Below are 22,014 nucleotides of genomic sequence, written 5' to 3'. Positions count from 1 at the left end.
AAAAGTCTACTACCACTTGTTGGAAGGAGGCAGATTGTGCATGACCTGGGCAAACAGTTTTCTGCCCTGTTTCACATGTCTCTCTATTGCCTCAGCTGCTACTATGAATACTGCTTCTTTCCTCAGGCTGTAAGAGTATTAGAGAAGAGAGGCTCAATCCCACAGGGGTGTCCCTAGAACCCTGAAGGGGAAATATAGCAGACTTCACTACAGGAGAATGAGGCTAGAATGCTAGTTACATATAATTCCTGAAATGTATTCATGTATGCAGTTTTCTCACTGGTGGTACACCATGATTGTCTAGACTCAAGAAAGTGAAGGAGAAAAAGTTAATAATTCAGATAAAACCTGATTGTGTGTTGTGAGAATGTTTCCCCCCTCCTCTCCCACAACTGGTTATTAAAACATTTAAAAGCATAATTCTGCCTACACCAACAAAATCACAGTTCTACCTCCATACATATATACAAGCATTTTTGCAAATAAAACACCCTATATATAATATATGAGAATGTTTACATATGTTCTCAAGTCTCTACTATTTAAAATTTGAAGGAGGATATATGCATTGCATCCCCTTCTTAGGGATGGAATCTGTTTTACATATATATATACACATATAACTATGTAGGCATGCATATCATATGATTTTGCATCCCCAATAAATAAATATTTGGGGGATTCAAAAATGAATGTAAATCAGCCAGTCAATAAGCATTTCTTAAGCACTATATGAATATACTCATTACTTTAACTGTTAGAAGTCTAAACAAGAATTAATGAAACAAGGCAATCAAATCTATAACTTATTATTATTATTGATATTATTCCCTGTCTGGTGCTTTTCCCACTGCATAGGTATTAATAGCTTAAAACTTGACACTCTGCTTCTCATAAATTTTTTTCTTTGATTTGTATGAAACATTTCCTACATGAATAGAAATAATTTTTCACATTCATTATAATAAATGGCTAGCAACAAACTCTCATGTCCTTTGATCCCTAAAGAACAAGCTGTAACAATTTTATTTCTTAATGGAGTATTTTCTATTCAATAGAGAGAACTTTTATTTACAATTGCTAAAGTGAGTTACACTGTAGAATTGTTGTTGTTTGGTTATTTCAGTTGTGCCCAGATCTTTTGACTCCATTTGGGGTTTTCTTGGCAAAGATATTGCATGATTTGCCTTTGCCTTTTCCAGCTCATTTCACAGGTGAAGACTTAAGATGGTGAAAAGGGAATTAACACTTCCTTTGTTTTTCAGGAAATCCATCATTTTCTTCCCCCTTTCTTCTCTTTCGGTGTTTCTTGTGTTTGTTTCCCTTTCCATCTCCTGGTGGATTTTCACGGTCCTTCTCTTTTGACTTGGCACTGTCCTTCATGGTGTGACCATCTCTTGCTGAAAGCTTTTCTGGGTAATTGCCACTTCTGTTGCAACTGCGGTGACCTGTTTCTCCTTGAGGTATATTTTGTTTATTAGGAGACTGTCCCCTAAAAACTGGAGGGGATCTTGATCGTGAATGACATCGCCGATATGGGTGCGACCTTGATCTGGAGCGGTGATTTCCATGAGACCTGGATCTTGAATGATAATTTCGACTTTTCCCCCTGCTTCTTCTGGAATGTGAATGACTAAAGGATCGAGAATAGGAAGGGGAACGTGAGGAACTAGATCTCGATTTAGAATAGGTATATGAACTTCTTGAAGGAGAGGAGCCACTATTTGGCGATTTAGACCTTGAAAATGAGCGTCTACGCTCCTTTTGAATCTTTTTGTTAGCAAAATTTCGTTTGGACTTTTTCTTTTCCTCCTCTTTAAGTCGTCTTTGCTCTCTGTAGAACTCTTCCTTGGATAAGGGTGGAGCTTGTATTGTTCCGATAGTATTTGAAGGAGCTGTTCCTACTGCTATTGATAACCAAGATGTTGATAAATTCGTAGGTGCTGGAGGGAAGCCTGGAGGAGGGACTCTGTAGCCAGCAGGTGGTGGTCGCCCAGGTGGAAACTGAGGAGGGAACTGAGGTGGTGGAACACCTGGAGGAAAAGGAAGCGTGGGTGGACGTGGTGGATACAAAAGAGGTGGTGGTACAAGTGTTGCTGGTAGTGATGGCCTTTGAGTCCTCTGTGAATGTTCACCAAGATGTTGCCCTCGATTTTTGCTTAGTTCCCAACCAGATCTACCAGCAGCAGCAGAATGAGCAGCATTTATTCTTACTGGATCAGTTGTACGTATCAATTGTCCATGCAACAGGGACTGCCCAAGCGAAGGAGTTCCAAGTGCAGGTATCCGATAGCCCTTTTCTTCCATTAGTGCATTAGTTGCTGTTGATGAAGAAGCTTTAGGATGATCTGATACCAAAGCTGCAGCAGGTATAATTTTATCATCAGGATCACAGAAAGATCCATCTGGTTTTTCTGAATGGACAGATATGGACACCGTGGCAGTTACATCAGGAACTGAAGCTGGAGTAGAAGGTTGATTTATTGGTATAGCAGAGGATAGGGAAGACTGATTAGGAGTCATGGATGATGATATAGAAGTTGCTGCATGAGTAGATGTCGATGTCACTGGAATCATCAAAGGATCCTGTTGTCTTGACATTGGAGGTCTCATCACTGTTTGTAGGTTCAGCTGAATCAGTGGTCTTGGAGGTGGGGGTGGGCATATTTGCTTTTGAAGCCTTTTAGTATAACCAATTTCATTTTTGAAGTTATTAACAGCCTGGCGCAAACATTTGTTGGCAATTAAAGCATCAGGAGATACATCATTCTTATGACAAGTTGGACATGTATGTTCATCTGATTCTAGCAATGCTGTTCTTATACATTCATCACAATAACTGTTTCCACAGCAAGGTATTACAGCTGCATCAGTCACTATATCTTTGCAGATTAGACATAACAGTTCATTTGGGATAGGGTTATCCTCTTCTGATGAAGAGGATGGTTCCTCTGGTAGGAAAGGTGGCTTTTCTTTCTTCCCTGTGACATATGCCTCTGCATCTATAGTTGGAATTACATATTTTCCACTACTGGTAAGCATGACACCTCTCATGTTAGGATCTTTCACCTCCATCATAAAACTTCTAGGAATTCCAGTACTCTTTTTAATTCTGGGAACTGGCTCAACATTTTTATTCCCTTTTGTTGAGTAATTCTTTATGTAATATCCAGGTTTACCACCCCTGAAACAGGTATAAGATGGTGGAGGTGGACCCAGAGGTGTCTTCATGTAATTGAGCGGATCATATTCATGGACAGACTGTACCATCATTGCTTTAATTTTGTCTTCTTCAGAAGCATCGGCCTCATCCAGATTGGCATTCTTTATAAGCTGGGCCACAGAAACAGATGCAGAAGAGTCAATGTTCATTTTAGTCTCCTTTTTAGCTTCCCATTGAAAATTACTAGGCATATCAAACTGTCTTCTCAATGAATTAGATAGCTTTGCTTTTGAGGTTCTACTCACTTGTTTAGTTAGATCTAAAACATATGTCCTGCTGGTAGATACAACACCTCCAACAGGAATCCTTCTTACAATAACGGATAAATTCTTGTGAATCAGGGCATTGTCATCTGAGTATTCTTCTTTTGTTTCTGCATTGCTGATCTGTAGATCACAGTTAGTAGCCTTGAGTTTCTCTTTCTTCATGATTTGCTTCTTCAAATCAGACAGGGAGATGTGGAGTCCATCAAAGATAACAGTATCATAGCTGAGTTCGGAGAAAAATTTGTAATGTACACAGGACATGGTGCCAAAAGTTCCCTAAGGCTCAGTGATGAGACGTGACACTCTGAATTATATGTATATTTATAAAAGTAAGAGATATGTACACACACAAAAACACTCAGAAACTGAGGGAACCTTAGGCCTTATTGCCCCCACCCCATAAATGGGATTCTTAACCAAGAACCCCCCCCATACTCAAATCACTTCAAGGGTAGATGGAAGTAGGAGGGTATGGGGGAAGGGAATTTGGAGGTAGGGAGCAATTTAGCTAAATACCCTAAGTGCTACTCTGAAGAAATCCAACTCATCTCCAACAAAGTTCCCATCTCCAGTCAGAAGAACACAAGAGTCCCTTCAGCTAGAATCCCCAGAGTTAGCTTCCCTCTTCAGCCCGAGTCACCAACTCAGGAATTCAACTCAGAGTCTGAGAGTCCCTTCAGCAAGGACCACCAACATAGACTCTTCCTTCAGCCAGAGTCACCAACCCAGAACTCAATTCTAGCCCTCTGCTCTGGCTTTATAAACCCATTTCTCCACCCACTAGTTCTCCCATTTCACACCTCAGGAATCAATTGAGTTCCCTAATTTGTCTGGTACTACCCTGGGGGGTAACTTCCTTTCTCTGAGGGTGTGAACTTCCTTGCAATCAATGCTAAAGGGTCTTCAAGTTTCTGACTGATTACATTAAAGAAAACAAAGGGAGTGTTAACACCCTTTTCACAATCACCTCTGTGATTCTATTGGGAGACTAGCATGTTGAAATCTCCCCAATTGAGTGTTTGGGGAGATTAACATGTCTAGTCTCCCCAATGAATCATTGAGGTGATTCTCAGACTCTGAGTTGAATTCCTGAGTTGGTGACTTGGGCTGAAGGGAGATGCTAACTCTGGGGATTCTAGCTGAAAAGACTTGTGTTCTTCTGACTGGAGATTGGAACTTTGAAGGAAGCCAGCTGGATTTCTTCCGAGCAGACTCTAGAGTGGTAGGTAGGCAATTTTCTAACTCCTTCCTACATTTCCCTCTTTGTACTATCTCTATTTTAATTAGACTAAATTGTTAAAACTACTAACAGCCTCATAATTTAATTTTTAATTATTACAATTGGTGACCACCTTTTTAACTCTTACAAGATAAACAGGTTTAAGTGACTTGCCCAAGGGCACATAGCTTGTAAGTGCCTGAGGATGGATTTGTACTCAGGAAAAAGTCTTCCCAACTCTAAGCTCAGTGCTCTATCCATTGTTTCATAGAAATGCCCATACTGTGGAATTATTACACATTAATTTTTTCAGGTCATCAAGGTGCCATTTATTATATTACCCAAATAATACACCAGATTCGGGGCTTCCAAACTCTTTTTAAATCATGAGATCTGGTTGGTTGGTTGGTTTTTAAAGAAAAAAGTGAAAACTTATTTAAAGCAGCAAAATTTGTTCCAAAAACATTTAAATTAACAAAATGTTTTCTCCATCAAAAATATTAGAACTATCACACTTTGACACTACTGCCAATGCCAAGCTCCTCTTGAAATTCAATCTATGAAACTTTCCTACGTGTTGGGAGGCTGTGATTGATTCCCATGAAGTGGGAGAGAGACATGGATCTTCAGTGAATCTCTCTCTCTGTATATATATATATTCTGAACCAAGAACCACCCCCCCAATACTCAAATTACTTCAAGGGTAGATGGGAGTAGGAGGGTATGAAGGAAGGGAATTTGGAGGTAGGGAGCAATTTAGCTATATATATACATACATAATACATATATATAGAGAGAGAGGCTGATATTAACATATGTGAAGAGACATATCTACATATCTACAGAGAGATATTTCCAAGTAGAGAAACTAATATCACAATATATAATAAATATATATTTGCAGAGCTATTAATATCTCTATATAAAGATATATTTCTATTTAATATCTATAAAGATAAATTAATACATATAGTTATAGATATATTATTTTATATAGATATCTATAAATATTTTTCTATATCAAGAACTAAGTATATAGAAAAAGAGTTATTCATAACTCTATATGATATTCATAACTTGTATGTGTGAGAGAGAGAGACAGAGATAGGGATGGGTTACTGCAGTCTCACTCTTCTACTGTAAAAAAATAATTGGGAAGGCCCTGAAAGATGGATGTAATGGGTGGTCAAGGTTTAAGGTGACTTGGCCTGCCAGGATGCCTTCCCTCAAGACATAGATTAAAGATGGATGTTCTCCATTTAAGGCCAGTGATTCAGGCTGTTATGGTACAGCAGCTGTGTCAAGAAGGATGAAACACCTCAGGGAGAGAAGATTGGTGTTTTGCTAGGAATTTGGCTTTACCTAGCACCCTGAGGTGAATATCCTCTGACACAGACTTGCTTAGGGCGAAAGGGTGATTGAGACTTGACTTGGCTCAATCAGAGTAGACCCTCTCTCCCCAAGCCCCTCCAACTGTCCTCCTTTGTGTGCCCTAATTGTCTGATCTGACTGCCATGACTTCGTTATAATTGGGTTATTAAAGTGAAAGGAGAGTAATTTGGATCAGGAAAGAAGATAATAAGAATCCCTATCTATTCCCCAATGGCTGACAGTCTTCTGCCCTCAGCCCAGTGGAGGGCAACCATAAAACTCCTCTCTAAATTAGTTGGTATCTATTTATTGGCCAACCCTAGGCTGATAAATCAATAAAGTCTCTAGAATGTTAGCAGTTCAAGGTTGAGAGATTCACTGCTGGATCAGAGCAGCCCCCCTCAAGGCAAACCCCTCAGGCAGAATTCTATTTCACTGAGTCCACACAGTTGTAGATGTTCAGGAATTCAGGAAAAGATCACTTTGCTCAAGATAATGCTGGAAAAGTCCAGGAGGAAAGGTTCAGAGCTCCCTCTCCTCAAAGAGTTCAAAACCAACCCCCTCCCTCTCTCTCCAAGGATCCCTTCCAGAGTTCTGGTGGCTTTTAGAATCCTCCTCTCATTCAACATTCCATGTTTTTTCTCCTGCTTTGCCCTGTTCCTATTCATTTCTTGAATCTCTATCAAATCAGTCTTCTCACTACCATGACAGATCTCTAGCTCTCATCTACCTAAATAGATCTCTACTTTCCTTGGAGTCATCTTTCCTTTTTGCTGGAAGTTCAGTGAGAGTTCTCACCCTATTCCTTTCCTACTTCTTTGTTGTTTTAGTTGATTAGTTGTGTCCAACTCTTCATTACTTCATTAGGGTTTTCTTGGCAAAGATATTGGAGTAGTTTCCTCCTCCAGATCATTTTACATCTAAGGAAGCTGAACAGGGTGAAGTGACTTGCCCAGGGTGATAAAACTCTTAAGTATCTGAGGCTGGATTTGAAGTCAGAGAAGATGAATCTTTGTAACTCCAGGCCCAGCATTCTATCCACTGGGCTTCCTTCACTGCCTTGTTTCTTTTTCTTGACCCTTAAAGTCATGTCCTACCTACCACGCAAAACTAGCATTCAGAAGAAAGACAAGAAAGGGTACGAATTCAATCAATCAATCAACATTCATTAAGTACCTCCAATATAGCAGGCACTGCTAATCACTGGGGATATAAAAAGAGGCAAAGCATAGTCCCTGCCCTGAAGGAGTTTACAATCTAATGGAAGAGACTACATGTAAGCTATATACAGGATAAATAGGAAAAATATTAAAGACAGAAGGACTAGGATTAAGAGGGATTGGAGAAAGTTTCCTGTAGAAAGCAGGATTTTATTTGGGACTTGAAGAAAACCAGCAGTTGGAATGGAAGAGAAGTTGAATTCCAGGCATGAGGAACAGCCAGACAGAATGTCCCAAGCCCAAAGATGGAGTGTCTTGTTTGAGTAACAGACAGGAGGCAACATCCTTGGATTGAAGGGTGCATGCCAGGAAATAAGGTGTAAAAAGACTGGAAGGCTAGCTTATGAAAGTCTTTGAATGTCAAAAAAGAGCATTTTGTATTAAAAGCACTTTTGGTGGCAATAGGAAGCCATTGGAGTTTATTGAGTAGCTGAGAAGTGATTAGAACTGAGCTTTAGGAAAATCACTTCAGTGGCTGAACTAAAGATGAATTACAGTGAAAAGAGACAGGAGACCTACCAGCAGGCTGTTGCTATATTAATATATTCACATTCACATTAATTATTATTTCCATTGTGACATAAATAATAATAAATGTATCATATTTGTATGGTTATAACATTCATATTTTAATATAGCAATTACTAATGTTTTGTTACAGTACTAAAATGAGGGTAATAACACCTCGTTTACAGAGTTGTTGTGAAGTTCATGAATTAACTGAATTAATATATGTAAGACACTTGTCAAATCTTAAAGCACTATATAGTTATAATTATCATTACTGTTATTGTTGGCTTTAAAAGGTTTTCTTGGACTAATCGAGGATCCTAACCACTATTTATAGCCTTGATTCTAAGTTTTAAAAAAATGCATTCACAGTTCCAAAAAACCAATTTACAAATGAACTTTGGTGAATTTATGCATTAATAAGTTGAGAAAGGTCTGTAATTTCCCTCCAAATTCTACATTCTAATTCCACTTTTCAAAGTTTTAGGAGTATATGTAGAATGTATCAAAATATACCACTTCCCCAAAGAAGAAAGTTCTGATATTCTTATAGAAGTCCAGTAAGCCTCCACTCACCCAGTGATTCTTGTGGAAGATCATTTGAAAAACCTTGAGAAGAATAACACACTGACTTAAGCCCCTCCAATCCCCACCACTGGAAAGAATCCAGGTCTTGGCAATCTGAGGATAGGGTGACCCATCTCAGATGGCGGCGGGCGGGTGGTGGAGAACAAATAGCCTCTAGTCCCTGGAAGCTTTTCAGAGATAGGCTGACCCTTCCAGCGAGTACCTCTAAGGCTTTATGATTCAATTAGCTCGGTACTTTAGAGAAACTGAGAAGCCTGACTGTGTTTATTAATTTTGTGAACAAAGATTGATGGTTTTCCTTGTTGATAAACATGAACTGCTCCTGTTCCTCTGGTACGTTGTTTTCACTGACCACAGCTGAGGTTTAAAGGATCAACATGGTATTTAGTGCACACAGAACCAGCCCAGGGCAAAATTGTGACATGAAGTAAACTTGCCTTCCAGATCCTTCACATCCTCTTTACTAATAATAACTGGCATTTATAGAGGCTTTCAGGTTTGCTCTGCTCTTTGGTTCCATTATATCATTTGATTTGCATTACAAACCAATGAGGTAAGTACTTCTAGGTATTATCATCCTTTTACAGAGGAGAAAACCAAGGCTCAGAGAGGTGCACTTACAGTGTTAATCCTCTTCAGTTCTTCCTCTGCCAGAATCCAGAGTTCTTTCAAAGCTCAGATTTTCCCACATACTTAAGAAAGTAATTGACAAATTTATCCACAAAACCATATTAAGGAAGGACTACTCCTTTCTGTTAAAAAAAATAATAGGAAGGACAGCTAGATGGCTCGATGAATTGAAAGCCAGGCTTAGAGACTCCAGGGAGGTCCTGGGTTCACATCTGGCTGCAGACACTTCCTAGCTGTGTGACCCTGAGCAAGTCACTTAACCCCCATTGTCTAGCCTTTATTACTCTTCCACCTTAGAACCAATACACACAGTATTGATTCTGAGAAAGAAGGTAAGGGTTTAATAATAATAATAGGGACAGGCAGGTGACTCAGTAGATGGAGGTGGATAGAGTCAGGCTTGAAGATGGAAGGTCCTAGGTTCAAATCTGACCTCAGACATTTTTAGCTATATGACCCTAGGTAAGTCACTTAACCCCAATTGCCTATCCCTTACTACTCTTCTGACTTGGAACTGGTACTTGGTATCAATTCTAAGACAAGGTAAGGTTTGCAAATGATAATAATAATTAATAATAAAAATTTCCAGTATTACCAGATGTCCCACTCAGTCATCACATAACTCCCACAAACTCCTCCTAGATGCCTCCTTGTCTTCTATCTCCTATGTCAGTAGCATCCAGGATCTCCAGGAAAGCTCACTTAATGCATTCCCCACCTGCCATGGTTCAGAAAGAATTATAGGATTTAGAATTAGAAGGGTCATTAGAAATCATATTATCCAATCCTTTATTTTACAAATAAGAATATTGAGGACCTTGGAGGTTAAGTGACTTGCCCAAAGATTACATAAGTAAACCAATTAAGTTATAATTTTAACTAGTAGAGTCAAGATTTAAATTTTCAGAACCTGACTCCAGATTCCATACTTTGCCTAGAGTACTGGGCTTGGAGTCAAGATGTTCTGAGTTCAAAACTAGCCTCAGACACTCACTAACTATGTGATCTTAGGTAAGTCACTGAACTACTCACTATCTGCCTCAGTCTTCAACTGCAAAATGGAAATAATCATAGCATCTATCTTTCAGGTTTTGTTATGAGGATCAAATGAAATATTTATCTAGTGCTAAGTGCTGTATTGCAGTACCTGGTACAAAGTAATTGTCTAACAAATGTTATTTCCTTCTTCTTATTCATGGTTACTTTTCTTGCTCAAGCTCAGAACTCCCTAGGAAAAGGCTTAACACCAATGAACTAATCACAACAAATTTCAGGCATTGGTATATAGGAAATATATCAAAATATATTCCTTCCCCAACTCCCTCAAGCAGGTAAAATTGGGCTTCATCAACAATTTTCTAAATGCAAGCTAAATGTACTATGTGTGAACCATGTTTTCTGACTCATAAGTCAGATTCCATGTCTTATAGAGACATCGGGCATATAGGGCAGGAAAGTGGCTCAGTAAATAGTCAGGTTTATAGGCCAGGCTTAAATCTGACCTCAGACACTTTTTGGCTATATGACCTTGGGCAAGTTACTTAACTCCAATTGCCTAGTCCTTACCACTCTTCTGACTTGGAGCCAATATTTATTACCCATTCTAAGACAGAAGGTAAGGGTTGTTGTTGTTTCTTAATTGCATTTATGAATAGAATGGAATGAATTCACAATGAATCTAAAAATAAAATTTAAAAATGTACCAAGTGGCAAAAGAAATAGTACTGAGCTATTGAATCTAAAGACCTGAGTTTTAAATCTGTGCTCTCTCACCAGCTAGCTGAATGACTTTACACCATTCACTTAACTTCTCTGGGCTTCAGTTTTTTCAATCTCTAATAAAAAACTGAACTCAGAGATCTTTAAGTTTCCTTCCCCATTACCTTGCTTTCAACTTTCCCCAAACCTTGGGGCCCCCAGACTCCATAAGTCCAAATGGGGAAGTGTGAAAGGGAATTCTTTCTCTTTGTCTATTTTGAGTTAACACTTGGTTAACACCAATTTAAATACCCCTACTTAGTACCTCATCAGACTGTGAAGTGTGAACCAGACTTTCTTTTAGTACCCCTACTTAGTACCTCACCAGACACTAAGTAAAAGTGTTCACAAGTCATTTGCTAAAGTGGGAAACAATTCAATGTCAGGAAATTGTGAATCCTTTTGATAAGAGTTTACACCTCCAGAGAGTAAGAATTGGATCCCACAAGACACTACCCCCCTGGGCAGTGCTAGACAATTGGAAATTGGCCTCTGTGAAGAAGGGAAGGGACAAGAAGTCACTATAAAATCCCTGAATTTCTGGGGCTAGAGGGCAGCTTCAGGAGTTGTCCTCAACTGTATAATTGCTGATAAAGGACTATGAAATAAGAGCACGTGAGAAAAAAATTGTAAAAACAAAAACAAAAGCCTTAATTTATCAATTATAAGGCAGAAAAGGACTAGGAAACTGGACTTGCCCAGATTTACAGAGCTAAGAAGTATCTGAGGCCAAATTTGAATCCAGAACCTCCAGCCTCATGCTCTATCCATTGTGCTACCTAGCTGTCCCAAAATAATTGTAATTTAAGTAATCTTCAGCCTAGGAAGGACCTTCATCTTCATCAAGACTATAAAAATTAAAATATTACATTTTAGGAGATTTATTGATGATCATTAGAAATCAAGGAATAAAAAAAGGATACAAAATAAAGACCACATGCCCATGGCTAATCAAGCCATTTAAAATCCCCATGCTTAGCTTATCACTGTCACCAAACTCGATGTTATCATGCCAAAAAGGCCCAAGAGGACCACCCACTCACTAATATCCTCTGTCTACAGAAAGTACATCATGATAGAAAGTCAGTGGGCTCCTGGGAAATGTAGTTCTTTTTTAGGGTAACAATTTCCAATTATACAAGACATTAGTAATTTGTAGAGAAGACGTTTTAGGAGGCAGTTAGGTGGCTCCATGGATTGAGAGCCAGATCTAAAAAAGGGAGGTCTTGGTTTCAAATCTAGCCTCAGATACTTCTTGGCTATGTGAACCTGGGCAAGTCACTTACACCCATCACCTAGCCCTTGACAATCTTCTGCCTTGGAACCAATATACTATAAAGTAGTCTAGTAACAACAGGCTCATGCTTCATCCACTATCATATATAGTGATCAATTATAGAAGCAAAGTCTTCAGTCTAGAAAACCAATAGCATAATTCTCTAGATAAGGAAACTGAGGCACAAAAAGTTAAGTGACTTATCCAAGGTCATACTACTGAGAAGCAGAATAGGGGTTTGAACTCGGGTTCTTAGAAGAACCTAGATACTAAAAAGAAGGGATAGGGAATGGGTCTATGATTTCATTGGTTTAGGTATATAATAAATACTTTTCAATTGATAGGGAACTAGATGAAGAACCTCCCCCTAATAATGCCCATTGGCACTATTTTTTTTAAAGCACTCATTCTTATAGAGTTAACTATTGTACCAAAAAGGCTCAGAAACTTCACCAAAGTCCTTTAGCCAGTATGATAGGAGAATTTGAACCCAGGCTCTGAGTTCAGCTCTTAATCTACTAATGACATCCTTCCTCTCACTTCTTCCTCTTTAAAATTGTAGCCATTCACAGGGTAGGAAGTAGCCGGGACAATTCTGTTGAAAAGCTGAACCCTTTTGAAAATCTCAACTTTTCCCCGTTTTTTTCAGCATAATCTCTACATCTTCCGTTTGTATTATTGTTGGCTCAGCCACCAGTCTCTGGGCTGTGTGGGGCTCACTACTTGCTGAGAATGCAATCTCCAAAGTGCTCTGAGTGTTTAATCTTTGAATCAACTCAAGAAGATGGAGTTACCCCGGCTGGAAAACGCCGGGCTGATTTCAAGGGAGCTGCAGCTGCAACAATAAGATGGAAATTCAGCTAGTTTGGAGGAGGCAAGGATGAAAGGTAAGGGGCTCGAGAAGGCTTGTTTGCGCCTGGGATAGAATGCACCACATAAATCAGTGGCTAACCTTGGCACGGCGCTGCTGTGTCAGGCTCTGTCCTGGCCCAATGTCACGGCTATCGGGATTTGTCATCTTGGGAACCGGTATGGGGAAGCTGGGCCAAAGAGGGGCCTGGAGGGGGGGAAAAAAGGAGGCGGGGGAGGGGGAACGAGAACGAGAAGGAAATTAATAGCTTTGGTGACCGTGACTACTATTTTGATACAAAGCAGAACTTCTGCAATATTTCAAGGGACATGCATAAGGATGAGAGCTGTTGGAAGGATGCCTTTGACTTCAGAATGTGCTTGATTACAAAGAATGCTGATAAGAGCTAAGTGGGGAGCAGCTGGGACTCGGGTTTGCTGCGTGAGCTCCTGCTAGATGTTTATTCCTAGATCACATTTGCAGCTGCTTTTATCTCTCTTCTAGAAGTTCCTGGGGATTGTTGGGGGAGTTGGGGGGGAAGGGAAGTGGAGAGGTGAATCATTAAATGTAAAATAAATACCTACTTGCTGACAAGAAAAGTCATTCATTAGCCTATTGCTAAACCAGATGTCTGTTAAGGTGCAGGTCCTGATTTGGGAACAATTCAGGGTCCCCTCTCCCCAAGGATGACAGTAACACTCTTTTAATTCAGGGGTCCACAGACTTATTGCCTCAATCCTACCCCCACAAAAGCAACAACATAGGAATAACATCTTCTCCTAGAAAAGGGAGCAAAGTTTTTTATTCTTTTCCTCCTATCTTTGGCACAATTTTAGCTCCCTCTAATTGATGTATGTACATGTGTCCTCTGATTGAATCTGACCTCTTTACAGGCAGGAACTTTTCTTTTTGTCTTTGTATCTCTAGTGCCTGGCACATAGTAGGTGATAAAAATACATACTGATGGGGCAGTGAGGTGGCTCAGTGGATTGAGAGCCAGGCCTAGAGACAAGGAGATCCTGGGTTCAAATCTGTGACTACTTAGCCCTTTCTGCTCTTCTGCCTTGGAACCAATATAATTTATATTGATTCTAAGATGGAAGGTAAGGGTTTTAAAAAATGTATCAGTAGATTAATTCTTTGTCTGTTCTCTGTACCATGCTGTTTGCACTTCAGCTAACATCTTTATTCCCTTCCTCTGGAACCTTGAACTCTGACCCTAGGATTCTAAACTCTGATATGCCAGTGACCTTTTGCCTGATCTTGCCCAGAACTGGGCTTCCACCACCATCTCCACACAATATCACTGGGCAATCCAGAGTCCCTTTTCTCCTTTCTCTTTATGTGTAGTTTTCCACCTGTAGAAGGTAAGCTCCTTAAAGACACTGACTATGCGGTTTTATTGTACTTGTATCCCTAGGATTTAGCTCAGTGTCTAGTGATCCATCTGTCTGATTATCTATCTGCCTTTCTAACTGGCTTTCTCTCTGTTTATCTAGCTTTCTTTGTTGGTCTATTGATCTTTCTGTCAATCTTTCTTTGTCAGTCTTTTTCTCTATATGTTCTGATTATCTTTCTTTCTCTTTTGGTCTGTCTAGGACTCTAGCTGCCTCATTACCTGTACATACTTATCCCTTAATATATTTTCTCTACTCTTCCTGTCCCATCTTCCCCCTCTACCCACCCCCACACTCAGTAAGCTCCTCAAGGACAGTCTGTTTTCACTCTAAATCTAACATCTATCTTTCTCTTTTGGTCTATCAATCTTTTTCTATATATGCATGTTAGTCTATCTATCATTTATCCTTCTATATTTCTCCATAGGTCTGTCTATATTATCTATAAGTATATCATCTATCTATCTATTGGTCTATCTATCTATTTTTCTCTGTGTCTCTCTAGCTATGTATCTCCATCAAAAATCAGAGAAGGGTCAATGGAAGGGTTCACCAGAGCTCTCTTCAAGGATACACAGAGGCAAAGAACATAAACGTAAATGAAAGAGTGTTTCACTGGGACTTGGATATTGTTAAGGAAAGACAAGACAAACCATGGCATGGGGGTCCTTCAGTGGGTCACCTGTTGGCATTGGGTTCTATGTTCTCCACAGAAATTCTCCCAAGGAAATATATTTTCTCTTTCTCTTTTCTTTCTTGCTTTTCCATCCTCCTTTTTACATTCTTCTTCCTCTCTCTTTTGTCTTTCAGTAATGTCCACACTTTAGGCTTGTCAGTGTTGCCACAAGGATTTCTTAACCTTGGAATACAAGGATTAAAGTTTGTTGTCTACTGCCTTAGAAGGAGCCTTCTAGTTATCTCGAGCAGTGGTTCTCAGTCAGAGTTGTGGAGGGAAGTTACAGATTAGATTGATTTATAAGCCAGTAAACTTTATTTTATATCAGCTTGAAATTTTTTTATCAATATCTTTGTTTTTATATCACCTTTATTCTGTGAAGATTGGATTTGGCTCTCCCCGATTGTAACAATAAAGGAAGAGCCTTCATTGTTACAATCAGGGAGAGCCAAATCCAATCTTCACAATTCTCCCTGATGATCATTGGGAGACTAGTCTCCGCATTGGTCGTTTAACAGAATCATCTTGTAGCCCTAAAAACTCCTAACTACAGATAAATACAATATTTCACTTTCTAAGAGGAAATTATAATAGAGAGAAAAAGAAGAGAGAAAGCAAAACCAATATTTTGCTAGGTGCATTGACAAAAAGCCAAATTAGGGGGCAGTCCCCTTTGCCATAAAAGTATACATGTACAATAAATGTTCAATCCCCTTTTGTAGAAAAATGCCTACCAATCACAGCAGACGCTTTTCTCCAGTCTGCCCACTCTTCACACGTGGGTCACAGACCTCCCACTCAATGTAGGAAATGGGTGTTCATACCTTTTTGTAGTTAGTTCACACCTTTTTTGTGGTTAAAATAGGTAGATCTACTTTAAGTACTGGGTTTACACTTTGGGGATTAAAATCTAACAATACACAGGGGGTTACAATTTAATCTTCACAATAAAGGAAGAGCTAAGTACCTTCATTGTTACAATCAAGGGAGAACCAAATCCAATTTTCACAATTCCCAAATATATCCCTCCCTATTCACTCCTTGCTCTTGCTTGGTGAGTCTTCTCTTATAACAAAGAGAACTGGGAGAGAGGCAGGGAGGTAAAAAGTTCAGCAAAACTAACCAAAATATCAACTGAGTCTATGTTCCACATCCAACTATGCTCCATATTTAACTCTTTAAAGAGAAAGCAGTACATTTTCTTTTCTCTTCTTGTGGACCATTAAACTTTCCTTTTTAATTTATTAAACTTTCAATGAGCAACAAACCTAACAAAATAGATCTAGTTCCCCAAAGGAAAGAGGAAGGATGCAAAAGGAATAATTTTAACACACAGGCACAGGAAGAGTTTCTACTCTATAGATCTTCCTCTCACCATTATTCACCTCCTCCTTCCCCACAATCTCTTTTAGTGAAAGCATTTCCATGCTTTAAACGCCCTGGGAAGGAAGTTCACAATAACTCCTGTCAGAAAGAAAAACAATACCTAAAAAGCAGAATTATCCAATAATTGAACGGACTGCCTCAGAAAGTAGCAAGTTGCTCATCATTCGTGGTCTTCATGCTTGAGCTGTTACCAGGTATTGTAGGGGAAATTCAAGTTTAGGTACAAGTTGGACTAGATGGCCTTTGAGATCCCTTATGACTCTGAGATCCTGGGATACCATGGAAAGTTGACTGTGATCAGGCATCATCTCCCTCTAAGAGGAGAGGTTAAAACATCCACCAAAACCAATGTTGATTTAATCTTTTCTGAATCACTCCCTTCTCTACCCTTTTTTGATGATGGGAATGAAGTGTATTATTCAGCCATTCCATTTAATTCTCTTTCTTTGTGTCTACCCTTATGCTCAGTGAGTAGTAATACCTTAAACTTTCAAGTCTCCTATCCTACTTGGAAGAAGGGGGGAGCTTGTTTCTGTCCTTTGAGATTTAGTCTTTTGAATTACTTTTGTAATTTTTATGAATCTAAAAAGGTTTTAGCCTGGCGATATAGCTGTTTTAGCTAAAGTGGGAAGAGTCTAGCTAAATTCATCACCAGTTGGCCACTGGAGAATAATTTTTCTGAAATAAGTAACTGTAGTGTCACAACCTAGTAGCTGGGTGGCACAGTGGATAGCACACAGGGACAGGAGTCAGGAAGACTGATTTTCATGAGTATAGATACAGCTTCAATCAATTACTAACTGTGTGCCCTTGGACAAGTCACTTAACTCTGCCTTAGTTTTCCGATCTGTAAAACAAACTGGTGAAGTGAAATAGCCAATCACTTCAGTATCTTTGCCAAGAAAATCCCAAAATGAGGTGATAAAGTGTCAGACACAACTGAATAGCACCAACAAAAAAGATGGTGTGGGAGGCCAAGTACTATAGTTGAATTCAGAAAAACTTGAGGGTAAATCCTGCTTAAGATACTTTATTATCTATGTGACTCTCTCAGCCTATTCTCTAAAGTGTAAAATAGGAATAATACTAGTGCCTATTTCACAGAGTTTTTGTGAGGATCAAATAAGATAACATATATGAAGCCCTTTGATGGTTTTTCCTCCTTTATTCATCAATTTAAGCCTGAATTTTGTAGAAATAAGTTCATGATCTGAGCCACAGTCAACCTTAGGTCTTGTTTTCCTGACTGTATAGACCTTCTCCACCTTTGGCTGCAAAGTATGTAATAAATCTAATTTTAATATTGACCATGTGGTGATGTCCATGTGTAGAGTCGCCTTCTGAGTTGTTGAAAAACAGTGTTTGCTATGACTAGAGAATTATCTTGACAAAATACTATTAGTCTCTGCCCTGCTTCATTTTTTACTTCAAGGTCAAACTGCCTGTTTTTCCAATTATCTTCTGATTTCCTACTTTAGCATTCCAGTCCCCTGTGATGAATGTGACATCTTTTTTTGGTGTTATTTCTAGAAGATGTAGGTCATAGAACCAATCAACTTTGCCCTCTTCTGCATCAATATCTGGAGGTAGGCTTATATTACTGTGATGATGAAAGTTTTGCTTTGGATTCAAACAAATATCATTCTATTATTTTTGAGATTATACCCCACTACTACATTTCTCACCCTTTTATTGACTATGAGGAAGCTTCTCCATTTCTTCTAAGGGAGTCTTGCCCACAGTAGGATATGTAGTGATCACATGAATTAAATTCACTCATTCCCTTTTGAGAGTCCCTTGGACATCAAGGAGATCAAATCAGTTAATATTTAAAGAAATTAGTTCAGACCACTCACTGGAAGACTGAAAACTGAAGTTGAAGCTTAAATGCTTTGGCGACATAATGAGAAGATAGAACTCTGGAAAAGACCCTGATGTTGGGAAAGATTAAAGGCAAAAAGGAAAAGGGATCAGTGCAGGATTCGATGGGTAGATAGTGTCGTGGAAGCAGCAAACATGAACTAAGACAGATTTCAAGAGATAGTGAAGTATAAAAGGTCTTGGTGTGCTATATGGTTCATAGGATCTTGAAGAGTTGGACTCAACTGAACAACAAGGACAATAATATGAAACCCTTTACATAACTTGAATTTCTAAAGCAATGCTAGCTCTTAAAAATATTTGCAGTATATGCCAAGCACACTACTGCATGGACACAAATTTCAGCTCAGGGTCCCTGGCCAGTATTGAAGCTTTCAAAGCTTTCCTTATTCCAGGTGTCTTATACCTACTTATCCTCTGGAAGGAAACTACTACCTCATCCACCTAGGATCAGCCTGCCCTTTACAGCTCCCTGAAAGCACACTATGAGGCCACCTCTAGAAGTTCTAGCCAGGGCTCCCAAGTCATTAAACTTTATGCCCTTAGCTGCAACTTCACCCTTTTTTTCTCTAGTTATAACTATAATTTGTACAATTCAGATATTTACTTTCCTAGATTAGTGCAGGGGTAAGTTACTAAATATCATAGTACACCAAGTAATCCCAACATTTCTGTGGCACATCTGAATTGAAAAGATTACAGCCCTTTATCACTCCAGTTCAGAAGGAAACCACTACTTATATGATTACAAGTTGGAACAATGATCCTCTGTCTTTTGGAGACTCAGATGGAACTGTGGAGTTAAGGTCTTTATGTGGATTCAGTCAATTCTGACTTTACTAAATTTTCCCTTAAAAGGGGACAAACCAAATGGCCAGGTTTCTAGAACTTCCAAAAAGAAAATTGGCCTACAAGAGCTGATCAATGGATGGACTTTTGAGTGCAAAAAGTCAGAAAGACCATAAGTGATCAAGTGTGGATTTTCCCTGTTTACTTGGAGATAAACTTTAAAGCTTAATTGTCTGAGACAGTGACCTCCATACTCACCCACTGCCAAGGAATGAAGAAGCCAGACTGCCCAAGTGGAATTTGAATTTCATACTAGGGAGAATATGCTCAGATAGTGCCTGGAGGAACAAGTCTAGCCCATGGAGAATGGAACCGATGAGCACATGTCTTTACTTTCTTCCTCAACACCCAGATCAGATTCCTAACCCACAGCTGTGTCCCACTGGGCTTCTGCTCTACCCATGTTTCTGCTGTTTATTAGATCCCTGAATGCCTCCCAGCCTTTCCCTTTGGACCTGCCTTGCTCCAGAGGGAAAAGGAATTCTCAAAGAAAGCCCAGCCAAGGCCTGAGATGTTCCCATTTGGCTCCTGAGAGGTCCTTCATTTGCCCTTGGAGAAATCATCAACATCAGAGAAGTTCCACTGGCCAACAAGGTCCTTGGGCAGGATTTTGTCTGGAAGTTTTCTTTCAATTTGGCAGAAGAGTCAGGTTGGAACAAATGTTTGGATGAAGCCATGGGTAGTCAAATAAATAGAACACTAAGAGGCTAGGAAATGACAGAAAGCAAAGATGCACGCTCATAGTTCTTTTTCCATCGTCTACTGTCCTTTATGGAAGAGCAAGTTGTATAATGCTGGATAAGCATATGCAATTTCTCCTCTTTTAGGCAGATACAATACTAATAAACAAGAAGGAATGCCAAATAATAGGAATATTGGTAATTTTAGTAATATTAACATTTTAGTAAAATTAATAGTACATAGCACTTTAAGGTTTGCGAAGTCTTTTATGTAGCAATGATGTCCTAAAAATCTTAATGCAATATAGCTTTAAATATATTATATCTAGTTTGGTCCTCTCACAGATCCTGTGAAGTAGGTACCATTATTATCTCCATTTTTATAGATGAGAAAACTAAGGCTGAACAAGGTTAAGCTGACTTGCACAGGGGAAAACAGTTAGTCAGTGTCAAGTACAGTGTTCAGCTACAGACGAAGGTATGCCTAGTTACTCAGTCTTCAGTAGGAACTCCGTAGACATTTTTAAGAGGAGTTAAATAGTGATTTAGTGCTGTTCCTATGAATGTGTGATATGGGCAACTGAAGAGTCACTAGATAGGTCGAAGAACGATAGCAGGAAGAAGTATATTAAGCTCCCTCCCCAACTTTCTGACATAAAAGGGGAAAACCCCTTCCAGAGGTAAAAAAAACACACCAAACTGAATTCTGATTGAGAAATCCAAGAAAAAGTCACAGTGAATCATTTCTCCTGCCCAAGCCTACATAAAGAGATAGAGAAATCTGTGGACCTTAGGGATGAGGTCTGGTGAGTAGTGTACCTTCTAGAACCCGGAGACTTTAAAAGAGGTTCTAGGCTTAGCACTCCAACAAGAAGAATGTAGACATTCAGTATCTCTTTTGTCTGAAGTTCCATCTAAAAAATTACTAACAGAATTAGGAGCTGAAAGTAAATAAAATTTAATTTTAAAATATTTTTAAATGACTAATTAGAAAAGAGACCAATAATAATTCTTTGCTGAGTTAGAAATAAGTCATAGTCATCCTGACCATGATTCTGGTTTTTATAAAGAGGGAGGGGGAAGGGAATAAGCATTTTAAAGTACCTACTGTGTGCCAGACATTGTGCTAAGTGATTTATAAATATCTCATTTGATCCTCACAACGATCCTGGGAAAGAAGCACTTCATTTGGAGTTGAGACAGCTGAGGCAGACAGAGGTTAAGTGACTTTACCAGGGTCACACAGCTAGTAAGTATCTGAAGCTGGCTTTGTACACAGGTCTTCCTTACTTCAGGCATAGAGCTCTAGGTTTCTTGGAATTTATTGAAATTACTGGGAAGAGGACAGAGGACCTATCTTCCCCACTGAAGGTTCCCTTCAGATCTAAGATGCCATTTTCCCCACTGGGTCAGCAGTTCTGTCCTGAAAGAGCATTCTGGGACCAATATGATTGTTATCAGGCAGATTACTGTAGTAGACAGAGTGCTGGACTAGGAGTTAAGAGATAGGTCCTATTCTCAGCTCTGCTACTAATTAAGTTGCAGTCATTTAACTTCTCTAGACTTCCATTTTCCCTCCTTTCCAATAAAAGGACCAGGCTAGGATGCCTGTAAATACACTTCACAATTTCACATGCTAGAAGTCCAAGTGTTGGCACACTGGGGAGAAGCAAGTTTATTCATTGAAAAAAAAACCCATTAGCACTTAAATAGTGCTTTATGACTCTTATCTCACTTGATGTCTTTCCCTCCTTCATCAGCATGAACCTTTTCACTACATAACTGATGTGCAGACTGAATACATTAATATCTACACATGTAATTGTACTCTAAGAGAGACCGTGGGGGGTTGATAAAGGAAATGGAGTTGTATACATATTGAAAAAGAATATCTGATTTTTAAGATATCATAGGAGCTGATATAAACAAATCACAGCTTATCATATGTGAATTATAATCAAATCATAGTGTGTGAAATCTGTAAGTATTCTGCACATTTACTATTTGGATAGAAGACTTGGATGATATGTGGGTTCTTTTTATTGTTTGGACTATCTGTTCTTTTCATTTTTTATAGGGTAGGGAGCCAAAGGAATTGAGTTACATGGGAGAATATACAAGAGCTCCTTTAGGAAACAAACTTGTAAGAGGAACCATAGGCCCTCCGTTTCTTAGGCAACAGAATCAGTCTTGGTTGTAGAATTCACAGAGCCTGTATCTTTGTCATTCAGGTT

At 39.1% G+C, this 22,014-nt stretch overlaps 1 protein-coding gene across 1 annotated transcript; it reads right to left on the bottom strand.

Annotated features, from left to right (window-relative positions):
• Window positions 1–1,242: 1,242 nt before the first annotated feature.
• LOC100030434 (E3 ubiquitin-protein ligase RBBP6-like) lies at window positions 1,243–3,854 on the bottom strand. Its single transcript, XM_056821042.1, has 2 exons — window positions 3,451–3,854; window positions 1,243–3,378 (listed from the first exon to the last, which is right to left on the bottom strand). Exons 1-2 carry the CDS (start codon window positions 3,748–3,750, stop codon window positions 1,243–1,245), a joined length of 2,436 nt encoding a protein of 811 aa, XP_056677020.1. The 5' UTR covers window positions 3,751–3,854.
• Window positions 3,855–22,014: the final 18,160 nt, after the last annotated feature.

This window comes from Monodelphis domestica, chromosome 3, assembly GCF_027887165.1.
Source record: "Monodelphis domestica isolate mMonDom1 chromosome 3, mMonDom1.pri, whole genome shotgun sequence".
Classification (NCBI taxonomy): Eukaryota; Metazoa; Chordata; class Mammalia; order Didelphimorphia; family Didelphidae; genus Monodelphis; species Monodelphis domestica.
The sequence above is the reverse complement of the archived record's forward strand: the minus strand, read 5'-3'. Positions and strand labels throughout refer to the sequence as shown.

Excerpts from the sequence above, each read along its gene's own strand:
- LOC100030434 (XM_056821042.1), bottom strand. The coding sequence starts at position 3,750 with ATGTCCTGTGTACATTACAAATTTTTCTCCGAACTCAGCTATGATACT. Across the intron at positions 3,379-3,450 it reads AAGTGAGTAGAACCTCAAAA|ACTAAAATGAACATTGACTC; the intron begins GCAAAGCTATCT and ends GCTAAAAAGGAG.